The sequence below is a fragment of the Mya arenaria genome, chromosome 1 (genome assembly GCF_026914265.1).
Source record: "Mya arenaria isolate MELC-2E11 chromosome 1, ASM2691426v1".
Classification (NCBI taxonomy): Eukaryota; Metazoa; Mollusca; class Bivalvia; order Myida; family Myidae; genus Mya; species Mya arenaria.
Genome location: NC_069122.1, coordinates 59,978,120 through 59,995,931, shown reverse-complemented (window position 1 = coordinate 59,995,931; position 17,812 = coordinate 59,978,120). Strand labels below are relative to the sequence as shown.

Genomic DNA, 17,812 nt, shown 5'->3' with positions numbered 1-17,812 from the left:
TTAGTTTTTCTATCTTTACGTTCAAAAATATAACCAGGAACGTTTATCATTTTGTCTGATATTCTGTCAGTCAAAAATGTTTCACTGAACCCAAAAATATCAAAAGTTTTGCGCGATGACATCAAATAATATTTGATTTCATCAAACTTTGGCAAGAAATGTTGGATATTCAAGCACGCAACGTGTAAACCTTTGCAACGAAAAGGAAAGGTGTCATCGTGTTCATTTATAAATACTTGTCTTGATATTGTTTCATTATTGCTATACTTGTGGTTGCATTTTAGGTTGTTGCTTTTAGCATAAACATTATGTCTAACACATGCACAATTATAAAAATTACATTCTGAACAAATATTAAGCATATTTTCAAACCTGTTCTTGCTAGCAAAATTGATTGTGTGACTGTCAGTAAATCCCTAATAGAAACGTCGTCGACATGCTTCTGTTGCATGATTATCCATATTGCAGTTCGTACAAAAGACTCTAGTCTTGTTGTAACTATGTCCGTGCATAACACCTTCATAAGAGGACTGTCTATATGGATGAGATTGCCCGTGCTCATATCGTTGTTCCGCAAGTCCTTCCAGTCAACTCGTTCCTTCCGGTTCGCTGTCGCTCTGGCTGCACATACCAACCGCTTCCTGTGAGCAAATCTCTTCCAGTGTCATCTCGGCCAGGATGTTGATACCCGGGAGAGTGATTCATTCCACTATCCTGTCGCGCCGGATGTTCGTACCCGAAACTTCCGGTGAAATTATTCCTTCCGTAGTCTTGTCGCGCCGGAAGTTCTGGCCCGGAGCTTCCGGTGGGCTGATACCTTCCCGTCAGCTGTCGCGCCGAATATTCTCGGTAGGCGCTTCCGGTACAGTGATTCCTTTCGATGTTCTGTTGCGGATGTCTCTGATAAGGATTTCGCATAGGATAAGAATAACCATCTCTTCCGGTTATCTCGTTTCTTCCGGTCTCAGGTCGTTCATTACTAGACCATCCGGTGTACCGATTCTTTCTGGTAAACTGTCCTACCGGATGTCTAATGTTAGCGTTTGCGGTGAAGTGGCCAGTTTGTTTTTCGTGCCGCAAATTTTGGTAACTGCTCCTTTCGGCAATTTTGTCACCTTGCATTGACGGTGTTGGAGAATCCCTCGTGTCTGCAATATTTACACGGCGATTAATACATTAATATATCCTCGTTTCACCTTGGTCATTAATGTGGATACAAAGGATAATATAAGAATAAATACAGAAATACGCTCTAATTACAATAATTTTTGGACTGTGTCATCATGGTCCTTCATGGAATTTCACACTCATAATGTTAAGGATGCTTTCCACCGTCAACCTTAAGCAAGTTTAAAAAAATCAATAAAAAAACCCCACTTATTTTTTTTAATTCCAGGGGATATGGATCCGCTGGCGAGGGACCAGGGGATGGGTCGGAATTCCGGGGAATTTTTCCCCCAGCCAGGGGATATGGCATGTATGAATTATTATATTTGAACGCATACAGATAGAAAATAAAAGTTACATGTAGATATTTACTCATGCTTTAAAGATGCCATTCATACAGATACTGTTGTATTGAAGTCACCAATAACAATGAAACTACAAGAAAACAAACTCTCTTTTTTTCTGAAAGAAAGAAATTTATTGCACAAGTCTTGGCATTTTATAAAATATAACACATCTTAGACTCCATAAACAAAATGCAGTGTATAGATATTTTCAATGAAAAAAATATTTATTTACATTTTTACATTTTGTGAACAAGATTTCTACATGTACATGTTTATGAAACAAACAAGATCCCTGACATTGGGGGGTTCATATGCCCTCTTTAAACTCCTGAGATTGAAGCCTTTTATAAACCTAAGATTGCATTGAAACATATCAGTACTAGTTGTAACAGGAGTGTGACTAGTCATAAAAGTGACAAAACATTGTTATCTGTTATTTGAGACAACTACCATTCTGATGTGGAGGAATACTACAGCTATCACTGAAGTGTTCACTACACCTGCACTCCGCCTTGACACCAGATATTATCATAATGAAAATCATTATAAACGTTTTTCTGATTTTATATTTTTGACACAAAAAATTTATGTTTTAAGATTATATCAAGGTAAGAAATTGTTATTTGCCACAAAATTGTTGGCTTGGGTCAATGAAATTGAGATAAGCCAAAAGATCATTAAAGATATGCACATTACTCTAAGACAAATGGTCGTATGTCACGAAATGTTTATATAAAAAAGTATGAATATGAGGCCATATTAAAATTGTGTTTCTAGAGTAGATGTTCATAATCAGTTATTTTAACTGCATTTGAGCACCTATGATACATGATAAAAACATCAAGAGATCATTTAACAAATAATGTACATGTACAAGGGCTTTTCTTAAAGTATATGGACAAAATTGGTATTTTTTTCAATATCAATATACATGTAGTAATGTAATGTTGATTTAACTTTTCAAAATGACACCAATTGTTGTGTAGGAACCTAAGGGTATGGAACACGCAGCTCTTTCAAAAAATTTTGGGTAATAAAATACTTTAAACACAGTTTGCTTAATACAAAAATAATATGAGACATAACTCAACATAAAATTTGATCCTAAATAACCTGAATAACTCTTAAAACATTGCACAAAAAATGATCATAAACATTATTAGAACTCTGAGGAGTGAGAAACTCGTCGAAAATAGCAATATCTAAAAACTTGACATTGATGCAAACACAGAGCAAAAATCCTTTTTGCAATTTTTTTGGCATTGAATCCTTACACTTTATCATCTTTACACTTGATAGGAATATGCATATGTGACTAAAGTCGGTACAAATTTCACCCAATCATGGCTAAAAACAAAATGTTTCTGACCTTGAAACTGCGTTCAAATGTGTCTTAGAGGTAGTGAGCAACCACAATTTAACTTATATAGTACATGAGAAAAATTTGGAAGAAAAACGCAACATATAGATGGTCCTATTTACAGTTAATTTATCTTCATAGTTTTATAATAAAAATTATGAATACGAACACAATAAGACAAAACACAGCAAAAATACCGGCAGGTTAAAGTCTTGACATAAAATCCCTTTTTCATATTTCTTGACACCATGACATCTCAAAGTGCTCCGTGCCGTAAGGGGTGGTTGTTAAAACTACACACAAAAAGGCTTCCAATCAGTATTTTTGAATGACATTTTCAATACTTCTTCATAAAATATTGAATGACATATTGTATATGTTATATTATTTACATTAATACTCGATGTGATTTGCTAATGTCCACAAATTTTAAGAACAACCCTTGAAAAGGCAAAAATTGCTTAAACAAAATGCCCAAAATGCCAAAATGCCAAATAATGTATATACATGATTTTTCTATAAGAAGATTAAACATAACTATTAAGAAAAACAACATATTTATACATACAAATATACATGAACACGGAATAGATACTCCACTCATTATTATACACCAACACAAATTTGGAGTTGTACAATTTCAATCGCGAGAGCAGTGGGTGTAATCACAGAATTGTGCAAATATGTCAATAACACATTCATTAAGTTCCATACACATAAGTGAATATATTGTAATTTATCCGCAAGCTCTTTCTGTATGGAAAGAGCCATGACTACTGATTTCATTTGATACCAAATTAACATGGTGGCACCAGGCATCAACATTTCAAATAATTTTACATCAGATCCTAAAACAGTGATTTTTTAATATTATTTCAAATTCTGAGCAAGCAAAAACTTTTAAAAATAATTGTGGCAGGAAAATATTTATCACATGCTTACCTTGTTTCTGGTTTAATATAACCATCACATAGTTTCTTTATAACACTCGTAATCAGATATTCCCCAAATGTATTCAGAGTGCCAAACCCCTGCCTACTTACAAATTTCCTAAACTAGTTGAATTAAATTGTGTATCATATGATGACTCGTGACAGATCCTGTATATACAGCATTCAACAATCATAATGCAAATGAAATAAGTAACAGAGGCCTTTAAGTATACTCTTGAACAATAAAATAGTTCCTTATTGAGAAAAATATGTTACATATATACATACATACATACATACATACATACATAGAAACATATTTAAAGTATAGCAATTCTACTGCATACAATTTATTAGTTTTCTCCTGAAAACTCTAATACTTAATCATCAATACTAAAAAATCTTTACTTTCTTCTGTTTGGAAACTTATACAATTTTGTTCATTGTGATGGAAAAACAACTACATGAAATAAGACTTTGTCCAATGGCACAATAATTTGTAGTGAATAAAATAAATTATTTCTATAAAAAGCAATTAACAAAAAACAGAAATCCAAAGAAAAAACACTACAAACTATGACGGCACAAATTCTGATACAATATCACATGTTCATTCTAGAAATATAGAATTGAGAAGAAAAAAAAAATTTGGCTTCAATGTGTCATGTCATTTCACTTCTTACATATTTAAAATGATGAAGGCACAAATATACATGGTTTACCATACATTTCAAGAATTTGTTCATAAAAATATATTTGTTCCAAAATATAGCATTTCCTATGAACTTATATACAAGTATGTTCCCAGTGGCGGCCCTGCTGTAATGTAGGCTCAAGAGGCTGAGCCATTCAAACCATTACACGTCCAGGATCGAGGTATCAGGATGTCAAGGAAATCATCCTAAAACAAAATGGAATTTATTAATTTTGGCATTGTAAATTTTAATAATAATGTTTCTTTCCTAAATGAAAACAAAACAATTTTTTATTTCTTTTAAGGTACATGTAGTTCCTAGTTTGAAAAAACAACAACCTCCAAACATGAAAGAACACTTATGATTTTTCTTTTCAGGAAGTTGAAATAATGAAGAGGTAATCTTGATTTACTTAAAGTTTGCTTATAAAAAACGATTTTTTGTCCATTGCATTGCCTTCTGTGAAGTTCCTTTTTTGCAAGTAGATAAGTATGCCCATCAGATACTCAATCCAGAATGTCCAGCTACACCACCATATTTAGGTTTTTGTCTTTATATAGAACGTATATATTGCTACATGCAGTTGCTAGGCAATATGACCCACAATAAGCAGAAATAGTCAAATACATGCTTGAAGGTCCTTGTCTTTATACACATAAATAAGACCTAGTATTGCTCGTTGCACTTCCCTTGTTCATTATGGATCATTTTTCCACTTACTGAGAACTGTTTGCAGTTTTGCCTGGCGTACCACTCGATGGTGTAGAGACAGAGCAGAATACCCATTCCCATCAGCAGGGCTAACCAAAGGAAAACGTTCCAGCTACGAGATGTACCCTTCACAAAGATAAACCCAACTGAAATACAAGATAGAGTTTTAATCAATATAACCAGATACACAGTAAAACTCCCATCATGCTACCTTGAGGACTGTTTATATCTTTAAGCATTAATTGAATCATCCATTCCCCACACTTTATCATAGATATTTAACTACTATATATAATGTAAGCGTTCATTAAGCTGTAAATAATAACATTTCCACAAACCTTAATGGTCACATACCAAAAAACTGGCTCAAAAAATCTCTAAAAATATCAGGAAAGTGACATTAATGTACCGGTAACATCCAAGAGTGCTTATTGGTATAATATATACATGTGTTGAGAAGTGACTGAACACAAACTATCAAAACCCATTTTGAAATAAAAAAAAAGTTGTATACTTACATCCTGCCCCCATGAACATGACAAACAGCACAGGGTAGAAAAACCCCAGCGCCATAATGAGAACATATTCATGAAACACCGCGGACAGCAGGAACACCGATGCCATGGATAGACCCCTCTGCTTGGGACCGAATAACTGTAATGGGTAAGTTTAGGACATAGCAGTTTATTATAGCTTTATAGAGGAAACAGTGTAAAGTGGATATGAAACATTCTCAAGTTCACTTCCCCCATTTTGCAAAGTTAGAAAAAGTTGCTACTGGTGAGGATTGTATCCATGACATTATGGGTTAGAGGCCAACACCTACAGCACTGTACCATTCTCACTACAATAATGAGATAAATTATTAAAATAACACATTTTTTTAAATCTATTTTATTGGTTGATCACTGAGGCCATTCATATACAACCATTCAGCTTTTGAACAGCTACTGGTATCATACATTGATCTTCACTCTTAGAATTTGTTGAAAAATTATTTATACGTGATACTAAACAACACAATCAAGTTGCCTAGGTTCTTGATAATGAATCTGATGGTTATAAATCCTTGTTAATAATGGGAAGTTTAAGAAAATCTTTACTAGCACACCAGATAAGCATTTTCGGTCAATTCATAATATAATAGTCTGTATTCCACCTAATGCAATACGGATTGTATTCCACTCTGCTGGCGTCACATCATAACAAGTCCATTGCTCAATGTTACCATAAATCAAATAGTGCATCATTAAAATTTAATTCAAAATAAATTTACATACCTTATAATGAATTAAAGTAGTAATGTATAAATTGATAGGGTTTTTGGTTCTGTAACTTGATCTGGAGGTCCTATTTGAATCATATGGATTTTACAGATTTCGATTTCAGTCCGCAAGCGCCTCATAAAATCAGAACCTCAATTTAATACCCTTGAGTTAAATACGACCTTCTTGATCAGAACACAGTACTAATAACCTTATTAAACACAAAACTGCCCTCAACAAAAAAATGATAAAACACGCACCTTGCAGCAATCTCTATACACGTAGGTATAAAGCCAGTCATGAACCACAATGTTCCAGGTACGGTAGTAACTCGCAAACGAGGTCATGTTCCACCAGTCCTGGAGGAGAAATACATTTAATAATTCAGATAATCATCAAACATTATGTGCTGTCAGACAAAACCATTATTGATTATCGGCATTCGACTATAATCGGAGGTCATTTCGATAAATAATTGATCTCATAATTTAAACTGAATCCAGTTGAACGTAAGGAATAGTGGATAACAATAGTTTACATAATTGTTATCGACACTTGGCAATCATCATTTGAACTGATAATTTTTAAGTTGGGTACATCCAATTATTTCAGGTGTATGGATGTACAGAAGACAGACTTTTACCTTATAAAACATTCTGTCCGCAAATCTCAGCATCTCAGCAAAAGCATTCAACCAGGAGTGAAGTATAGCAAAGAAACCTGGAAGTGTTGAGTGTTTGTAATTTAAAGAAGCAAAAATGAGTATGTTATTTTATTTACCACAGCTCAGCAAGGTGTATCTTATTTGCATTTTAAGTATTTATATAACAGATATAGTTAAAAAAAAGCTCAATAAAATAGTCACATTTCTTTTTATTACACCGTTGATTCCGTCTATAAAAGAGGGCATGGCCATTCTATACGAAATCATTTCCCATACCTATCAGTAGAACGAGAGTTCCCGGCAGCATGCAGTTGAACATGGAAGTGAGGAAGAGCCGGGCGGAGACATGATCCTGGTTGAAATTGTGGAACACTGGCACACAGAATCTCTCAAAGATATAGTATGTGTACAGCAGGCAGGCTAGCACCTGGCCAAAGTTACTGACTACGTAGCTCCAGCGGATATTGGCAGTTCTGGGGAGGACAAAACATACCGGTAATGCATTAGTACAAAATATATCCACACAGATATTGGCAGTTCTGTGGAAGACAAAACATAATGCATCAGATCAACAGATATCTTAAAATTTGAAGTTAAGAGTTACACTGGAGTGCAGAATGTATCGCAGATTATTATGTGTAAAATAGACAGGCTAGCATTTGACTGAAGCCACTGACATCTGTTGTCAACATTCGCTGGATTTAAATGCTCCATTTAAGTACATGTCTAAGTCACTAGACTGTTGAATATAAGTCAAAGATGTAGTTGGTATATGCTGGCACCTCTCACAAATATAGTGTGTGTACACCAACACCTCTCACAAATATAGTGTGTGTACACCAGCACCTCTCACAGAATGATATAGTGTGTGTACACCAGCACCTCTCACAGATATAGTGTGTGTACACCAGCCCCTCTCACAGATATAGTGTGTGTACACCAGCACCTCTCACAGATATATTGTGTGTACACCAGCACCTCTCACAAATATAGTGTGTGTACACCAGCCCCTCTCACAGATATAGTGTGTGTACACCAGCACCTCTCACAGAATAATATAGTGTGTGTACACCAGCCCCTCTCACAGATATAGTGTGTGTACATCCGCCCCTCTCACAGATATAGTGTGTGTACACCAGCCCCTCTCACTGATATAGTGTGTGTACACCAGCACCTCTCACAAATATAGTGTGTGTACACCAGCCCCTCTCACAGATATAGTGTGTGTACACCAGCACCTCTCACAGAATGATATAGTGTGTGTACACCAGCACCTCTCACAGAATGATATAGTGTGTGTACACCAGCACCTCTCACAGTTATAGTGTGTGTACACCAGCCCCTCTCACAGATATAGTGTGTACACCAGCACCTCTCACAGATATAGTGTGTGTACACCAGCCCCTCTCACAGATATAGTGTGTGTACACCAGCACCTCTCACAGACATAGTGTGTGTACATCAGCCCCTCTCACAGACATAGTGTGTGTACACCAGCCCCTCTCACAGATATAGTGCGTGTACACCAGCACCTCTCACAGATATAGTGTGTGTACACCAACACCTCTCACAGGCATAGTATGTGTACACCAGCACCTCTGACAGGTATAGTGTGTGTACACCAGCACCTCTCACAGGTATAGTGTGTGTACACCAGCACCTCTCACAGAATGATATAGTGTGTGTACACCAGCACCTCTCACAGAATGATATAGTGTGTGTACACCAGCACCTCTCACAGGCATAGTGCGTGTACACCAGCACCTCTCACAGAATGATATAGTGTGTGTACACCAGCACCTCTCACAGGTATAATGCTGTACACCAGCACCTCTCACAGAATGATATAGTGTGTGTACACCAGCACCTCTCACAGTTATAGTGTGTGTACACCAGCACCTCTCACAGATATAGTGTGTGTACACCAGCACCTTTCACAGGCATAGTGTGTGTACACCAGCACCTCTCACAGATATGGTGCGTGTACACCAGCACCTCTCACTGATAAAGTGTGTGCAAACCAGCACCTCTCACAGGTATAGTGTGTGTACACCAGCACCTCTCACAGATATGGTGCGTGTACACCAGCACCTCTCACTGATAAAGTGTGTGTACACCAGCACCTCTCACAAGTATAGTGTGTATACACCAGCGCCTCTCACAGATATGGTGCGTGTACACCAGCACCTCTCACTGATAAAGTGTGTGTACACCAGCACCTCTCACAAGTATAGTGTGTATACACCAGCACCTCTCACAGATATGGTGCGTGTACACCAGCACCTCTCACTGATAAAATGTGTGCAAACCAGCACCTCTCACAGGTATAGTGTGTGTACACCAGCACCTCTCACAGATATGGTGCGTGTACACCAGCACCTCTCACAGGTATAGTGTGTGTACACCAGCACCTCTCACAGACATAGTGTGTGTACACCAGCACCTCTCACAGATATGGTGTGTGTACACCAGCACCTCTCACAGGTATAGTGTGTGTACACCAGCACCTCTCACAGACATAGTGTGTGTACACCAGCACCTCTCACAGATATGGTGCGTGTACACCAGCACCTCTCACAAGTATAGTGTGTATAAACCAGCACCTCTCACTGATAAAGTGCGTGTACACCAGCAACTCTCACAGGTATAGTGTGTATACACCAGCACCTCTCACAGATATAGTGTGTGTACACCAGCACCTCTCACTGATAAAATGTGTGCAAACCAGCACCTCTCACAGACATAGTGTGTGTACACCAGCACCTCTCACAGGTATAGTGTGTATACACCAGCACCTCTCACAGATATTGTGTGTATACACCAGCACCTCTCACAGATATGGTGTGTGTACACCAGCACCTCTCACAGATGGTGCGTGTACACCAGCACCTCTCACAGATATGGTGCGTGTACACCAGCACCTCTCACAGATATAGTGTGTGTACACCAGCACCTCTCACAGATATAGTGTGTGTACACCAGCACCTCTCACAGATATAGTGTGTGTACACCAGCACCTCTCACAGATATGGTGTGTGTACACCAGCACCTCTCACAGATATGGTGTGTGTACACCAGCACCTCTCACAGATATGGTGTGTGTACACCAGCACCTCTCACAGATATAGTGCGTGTACACCAGCACCTCTCACAGATATAGTGCGTGTACACCAGCACCTCTCACAGATATGGTGTGTGTACACCAGCACCTCTCACAGATATGGTGTGTGTACACCAGCACCTCTCACAGATATGGTGTGTGTACACCAGCACCTCTCACAGATATGGTGTGTGTACACCAGCACCTCTCACAAATATAGTGCGTGTACGTATACACCAGCACCTCTCACAGACATAGTGTGTGTACACCAGCACCTCTCACAGATATGGTGTGTGTACACCAGCACCTCTCACAGATATGGTGTGTGTACACCAGCACCTCTCACAAATATAGTGCGTGTACACCAGCACCTCTCACAGACATAGTGCGTGTACACCAGCACCTCTCACAGACATAGTGCGTGTACACCAGCACCTCTCACAGACATAGTGCGTGTACACCAGCACCTCTCACAGACATAGTGTGTGCAAACCAGCACCTCTCACAGACATAGTGTGTGTACACCAGCACCTCTCACAGACATAGTGTGTGCAAACCAGCACCTCTCACAGACATAGTGCGTGCAAACCAGCACCTCTCACAGACATAGTGTGTGCAAACCAGCACCTCTCACAGACATAGTGTGTGTACACCAGCACCTCTCACAGACATAGTGTGTGTACACCAGCACCTCTCACAGATATGGTGTGTGTACACCAGCACCTCTCACAGACATAGTGTGTGCAAACCAGCACCTCTCAAGGACATAGTGCGTGTACACCAGCACCTCTCACAGATATAGTGTGTGTACACCAGCACCTCTCACAGACAAAGTGTGTGTACACCAGCACCTCTCACAGACATAGTGTGTGCAAACCAGCACCTCTCACAGACATAGTGTGTGTACACCAGCACCTCTCACAGACATAGTGTGTGTACACCAGCACCTCTCACAGACATAGTGTGTGTACACCAGCACCTCTCACAGACATAGTGTGTGTACACCAGCACCTCTCACAGACATAGTGTGTGTACACCAACACCTCTCACAGATATAGTGCGTGAATGCTGCCATTACTCACAGATTCGGTATATGTACAACAGACAGGGTAGCACCTTGCCAAACTTACTGATGATATAGCTCCATAGAATGTTGGCAGTTCTTTAAAACAGAATATTCATTGCAATCATCAAAGTGCATATCTTCCAAAAAAATTTTAGTAGCAAAAATTTATAAAGCTATGTCATTCTAACATTCTAGGACCAAAGGGTATTTTTCCACTTGATATCACATACTGTCTATAACACAAATCACACAGAGTCACTGACAGATGTTCCTAACATTTATCTAGATGTTTTGATTTTGTTTACTGGTACTTTTTAACTTTTCATTTTAAAGCAAATATTGTTTCATTCAGTGTAGGATCGCAATATATTTCACAAAGGCTATATTTCATGAATGGCATAGCCACAAGTGAAACGTTTACTTTTGGTGGAATTTATTGCTATCTTACATCGAATTAACTATTTTTCTGTTTATTATATGCCTAAAAAAAGATATATCATGACTGATGATTATAGTTTTTAGAAAAGCATGCCAAATTGTACGTGAATGTAACATCATTTCAGAAATGTTTGATATGCAAGTGGCTGTGTGCTCAATTTTCAAAAGGGTGAAAAACATTCAATTTTTATTTCACTTATAAATCCCTATAAACCTCTGAAAGCATATAATAAACATGTATATTACTTTTTCTATCTTTTCCTATGTTATCATTTGTTACATACCTGGGGTAGTTGTCTCTGTATACGAGTGTGGGGGCAAACAAGAAGTACAAGTACTTGGAGAAACCAGGGCACATGTCACTCTGTTCATGATCCTTGCTGTCTGAAAATTACAGTACCGGTAAATGTTCAGTTTAGGACTGTTTTCTGATGTCACATATATGATATAACATAAGCTGAAAGTAAATCCTTGTCTAAATCATAATCTGGCCATGGGTTCTATTTTTGTATTGTTCATAAAGTTATGTCCCGCATAATAATGAGCACAAAAAGCGCTCAAAGAAGCAATTCTCATGAATCCTTAATCAAATGATAGTATTATTGTACAGAAATTGTACATGATTTTAACATGTTTTATCAAACCATAATGAATGTAGACTGACCTTCTTTGCGGAACAATAGCACCTTGGGAAAGTTTTCTCTCACAAATGCATGCGATTTCATCAAAAAGCGAATCTGAAATTGAAGCAAATGAAAGATTATCTCCTGTGTCAGTTCAAACTTATTTATTTCACAACGATTAAAAAACAAGTTATTACAGCATATTAATATCTCCTTGTTAAGCAAGAGCTTGTTCTTGAGTTGTGAGGGAAGCCAGAGTACCTGGAGAAAATCGATTTGTCTGTCTCAGTGACCACAAACCAAACTCACATTCAATAGTGTTGTATCATTTTCTCAGACACAAAGTTTTGGTATCTGTTTAAAGTAGGGATGGCAACGAGTAGTAAAATTTATACTCGAATACTCGGACAATCGTTCGATCGAGTACTCGGGTACTCGATTACTCGGGAAAATTGATTATGTGTTTGCAAAGACTAGATTGTGTATAGATGTATCGTTCATGACGTATATTGTGCGTTGGTCGTATTATTGGTCATTTTCACCTTTAAAGTAAACTTTCATTACGTATTTTAACAAAAAATGATATAAAAAGAAAACAAATGTTGTTTCTGGCTTTTAATTTGTCTTATTCGTTTCATTTTATACAAGTTTGCACTGCAGAAATGAACAACAATCAGAATTACAATGAACGAAAATTAATAGCATACATAAAAATAGTGAACGAAATTCAATACGATGTTCAGTTGTTTACTCTACAACTTAATTTTTTTTAAATGATAGTTTTTCGTACTGTGTAATTGTTGTTTACCTCATTAATATTCATAGTTCTTGATTTAAAATATCAACCAATCAATTGTGATAATCATTGCAAAAATAGTTAAAATACGCCCATTAAGAAATCAATTCTCGATACTCTTTCGCTCGTTAGCATCCATTGTTTGGTGAAAGGTCTCTAATTGGTATACAATAGAATTGTGTAGGTGAAAGTACCGCTATCAAAACTTCGCTAATTGACATCATGCTAATTTGCTATTTTTTGTCCTTTGTTCACAGTTTGCAACTATCACAACAACTATCAACTAATTGATTGAGGCCAATTGTGTACACAGCGGGGATTAGAGGGACTTTAATTTGTTCTCTTGGCAACTAACCAGATCTGATATTTTGTCTGTAAATCGTGTATTTGGTGATTTTTTTATAGATTTTTTCATTTTTTTTTCCGAGTACTCGAGTAGTGATTTGGTATTTGAGTACTCGGACGTTCGATCGAGTACTCGGGTACTCGTTGCCATCCCTAGTTTAAAGTAGTTTTAAGATAATTTTTCATATCATACACAAAAAGTTGATGTCATATACAAAACCCATACCTGTTCTGTAGCAATAATGACTGCTGATGCTGGAGGCATTTCTTGTTCAATGATGAACCATACTGGCAATATGAGGAATGCACCCTGATACAACATGTACACCAGTAGGCCGAGGTAGTCGAAGATTCCTGTAATAATTACAGAGAAATGCACTCTGGTGCACAATGTGCACCAGTAGGCCGAGGTAGTCTATGATTCCTGTAATAACAACAGAGAAATGCACTCTGGTACAACATGTACACCAGTAGGCCGAGGTAGTCTATGATTCCTGTAATAATAACAGAGAAATGTACCCTAGTACAACATGTACACCAGTAGGCCGAGGTTGTTTATGATTCCTGTAATAATAACAGAGAAATGCACTCTGGTACAACATGTACACCAGTAGGTTGAGGTAGTCTAGGACTCCTGTAATAATAACAAAGAGATGCACCCAGGTACACAATGTACACCAGTAGGCCGAGGTAGTCTAGGACTCCTGTAATAATAACAGAGAAATGCACTCTGGTACAACATGTACACCAGTAGGCCGAGGTAGTCTATGATTCCTGTAATAATAACAGAGAAATGCACTCTGGTACAACATGTACACCAGTAGGCCGAGGTAGTCTAGGACTCCTGTAATAACAACAGAGAAATGCACTCTGGTACAACATGTACACCAGTAGGCCGAGGTAGTCTAAGATTTCTGTAATAATAACAGAGAAATGCACTCTGGTACAACATGTACACCAGTAGGTTGAGGTAGTCTAGCACTCCTGTAATAATAACAAAGAGATGCACCCAGGTACACAATGAACACCAGTAGGCTGAGGTAGTCTAGGACGCCTGTAATAATAACAGAGAAATGCACTCTGGTATAACATGTACACCAGTAGGCTGAGGTAGTCTAGGACTCCTGTAATAATAACAAGAATCGCTGCAATGCGACGAAACCAGGTTTTTCAGCCTGTGTCTGTTTTTCTATTTTTAGTAACAGTGACCTTGACCCTAGGGACCCCAAATGCAATCCCATGAAAGGTACCCATAAACTTTTTCTATAGACCAAGTTTGGTCAAGATATGTCAACCCTTACTAAAGTTAGTCAGTTTCAACCATTTTTCTATTTTTAGTAACAGTGACCTTGACCTTGACCCTAGGGACCCCAAACGCAATCCCATGAAAGGTCTCCAAAAACTCTTCCTATAGACTAAGTTTAGTCAAGATATGTCATTCCTAACTAAACATTATTCAGTTTCAACCGTTTTCTATTTTTAGTTACAGTGACCTTGACCTTGACCATAGGGACCCCAAACGCAATCCTATAAAAGGTATCCATAAACTCTTCCTATAGACCATGTTTAGTCAAGATATGTCAACCCTTACTAAGGTTATTCAGTTTCAACCTTTTTTCTATTTTTAGTAACAGTGACCTTGACCTTGACCCTAGGGACCCCAAACGCAATCCCATGAAAAGTAACCATAAACTCTTCCTATAGACCAAGTTTAGTCAAGATATGTCAACCCTCACTAAAGTTATTTAGTTTCAACTGTTTTTCTATTTTTAGTAACAGTGACCTTGACCTTGACCCAAGGGACCCCAAACGCAATCCCATGAATGGTTCCCATAAACTCTTTCTATAGACCAAGTTTGGTCAAGATATGTCAACCCTTCCTAAAGTAATTCAGTTTCAACCGTTTTTCTATTTTTAGTAACAGTGACCTTGACCTTGACCCTAGGGACCCCTATCGCAATCCCATGAAAGGTCTCCATAAACTCTTCCTATAGACTAAGTTTTGTCAAGATATGTCATCCCTAACTAAAGTTATTCAGTTTCAACCGTTTTTCTATTTTTAGTAACAGTGACCTTGACCTTGACCCTAGGGACCCCAAACGCAATCCCATTAAAGTTACCCATAAACTCTTTCTATAGACCAAGTTTGGTCAAGATATGTCAACCCGTACTAAAGTTATTTAGTTTCATAGGTGAGTTTGACGTCGCCCGCCCGCCCGCCCGAACAACGACGTTCGTCATTCTAATAACCAGGTTTCACTATGTGAAAACCTGGTTAACAAAGAGATGCACAGTGGTACACAATGTACAGCAGCTAGGATTCCTGTAATAATAACAGAGAGATGCACCCAGGTACAACATGTACACCAGTAGGACGAGGTAGTCTAGGACTCCTGTAATGATAACAAAGAAATGCACCCTGGTACATAATATACACCAGTAGGTCAAGGTAGTCTATGATTCCTGTAAGAACCAAAATTGTTCACCAAACTAACTATACAAGTCATGTCACATGTTTATAAAAGGTTTAAAAGTTACCTCAACAAAGATTTTTACTTTCTTCATATTTTAATATAAACTCTTATGAAAGTATTCACATAAAGATTATACCAGGTTTTCCCTCTGTGCGGTAATAACTCCAGCAATAGAATCCCGGGTAGACGACAACCAGGGTGGCACACTGCATCCATAGCCAGCAAGATACAACCTTCGGGGACTTACCGAGGCCCCACTGGATTAACCCAAAATCCAGGCCCAGTCTGAAACAGAGCAATATGAATAATCTAGTATTCTGCCAATCATTTGTCGCATGTCAGGAGCCCACATTAAGTTTCAAGTAAAATCACCGTAACCTTGACCCTTGACCTCCTCCCCGTTCATCGTTCATTTTTTATAAAAAAATTAGTTTGAAACTGATGACAATTTCGTGGGAAAAAGTACCCACTATATGTAAGCCATACTTGTTTATTGTAGCTTGATTCTTAAAACAGTTTAAAGCTTAAATGAATAATTCTTAATCTGTTTCCTGGGTAGAGACCAGTACTAGTGTCCCTTAAGAGAGGTCATGAGAACGTCCCCATTGTGGACCTCAAACACTCAACCTCCTGATTGCCAGACTGACATCTATACTACTGGTTCTAGACCACTCTCACTTTCAAAAAAGAGGTCACATGCAATGAGTTCATAAAGCAACATTCTTTATAATTTCTTCTTAATAGATTGACAACTAACAAGAACTACTATTAGCCAATAATAAGGTTCATCCAGATTTTTTCAGATGGTAAAGGGCCATAACTCTTCATTTATTAAGCAACAATAACATGCCTTGTTTATGAAAATGTGATTTTTTTAGATACAGCCAACACTATAAAATTTTCAACAGACATCAAGATTTGAAGAGCCAGGATAATAACAAGAGCTGTCACAGAGACAGCGCGCTCGACTATTCCGCCGCTTTACAGTGTAAGGATTGAAAGTTCTGGCGAAACATGCATGGATCACTGTTAGATTAGATTCCAATGCAATACATGATGTGCTGAGATATTAACATAAATGTGGTTACATGCAAAATTTTAACCAGAAAGTGTAATAATAAAGGCCCATTATTTGCAAAATACAGTTATCAAACTTGGTTATTCAATTAGGTTGGGTGGTTGAATACCATTGTATAAAGTCTCAATGCAAGACATCAAGTAATTGCTGAGATAATATCCTATGTGAGCTAACATGCAAGACCTTAACCAGCATTTCTAAGTCGCATAATAAAGGGGCAAAAATTATATAATATGAAAGATAGAGTTATCTTACTTGCTTAAATAAGAAAGTTAAATGGTTGGGAGCCTGTGTGTAAAGTTTCAATGCAATACATGATGTATAAGCTGAGGTATTGACTTAAAAGTTGCTACATGCAAAACCTTAACAAGAATTTCTATGTCGAATAAAAAAGGGGCCATTATTTGAAATTTATGCAAACAAAAGTTATCTTACTTTTTTTTTAAAGTAGATTGGATGGTTGAGTACCATTTTATAAAGTCTCAATGCAATACATCCAGTAGTTGCTGAGATATTAACTTAAATGTGGTAACATGCAAAACCTTAGCCAGAATTTCTAAGTCGAATAATAAAGTGCAATTATTTTGCATTAAATGCAAATTAGAGTTGTATTACTTGTTTATTTTAGTAGGTTGGATGGTTGAGTACCATTGTATCAAGTCTCAATGCAATACCTCAAGCAGTTGCTGAGATATTAACCTATGTCTGCTTACACGCAAACCTTAACCAGAATTTCTAAGTCGAATAATTA

General features: G+C 37.6%; 1 protein-coding gene across 5 annotated transcripts in view; it reads right to left on the bottom strand.

Annotated features, from left to right (window-relative positions):
• Nucleotides 1-1,622: 1,622 nt before the first annotated feature.
• LOC128229585 (sterol O-acyltransferase 1-like) overlaps nt 1,623-17,812 on the bottom strand; it is a 30,537-nt gene continuing 14,347 nt past the window's right edge. For all 5 annotated transcript variants that reach the window (XM_052941364.1, XM_052941353.1, XM_052941371.1 and 2 more), the window contains 10 exons: nt 16,120-16,268; nt 13,736-13,863; nt 12,410-12,482; nt 12,030-12,129; nt 7,418-7,614; nt 7,121-7,197; nt 6,738-6,836; nt 5,731-5,866; nt 5,222-5,358; nt 1,623-4,707 (listed from right to left, as the gene is read on the bottom strand). In XM_052941364.1, coding sequence (XP_052797324.1) covers nt 4,639-4,707; nt 5,222-5,358; nt 5,731-5,866; nt 6,738-6,836; nt 7,121-7,197; nt 7,418-7,614; nt 12,030-12,129; nt 12,410-12,482; nt 13,736-13,863; nt 16,120-16,268 — 1,165 coding nt within the window. In that variant the 3' untranslated portion in view covers nt 1,623-4,638. The remainder of the gene's footprint in view (nt 4,708-5,221; nt 5,359-5,730; nt 5,867-6,737; nt 6,837-7,120; nt 7,198-7,417; nt 7,615-12,029; nt 12,130-12,409; nt 12,483-13,735; nt 13,864-16,119; nt 16,269-17,812) is intronic.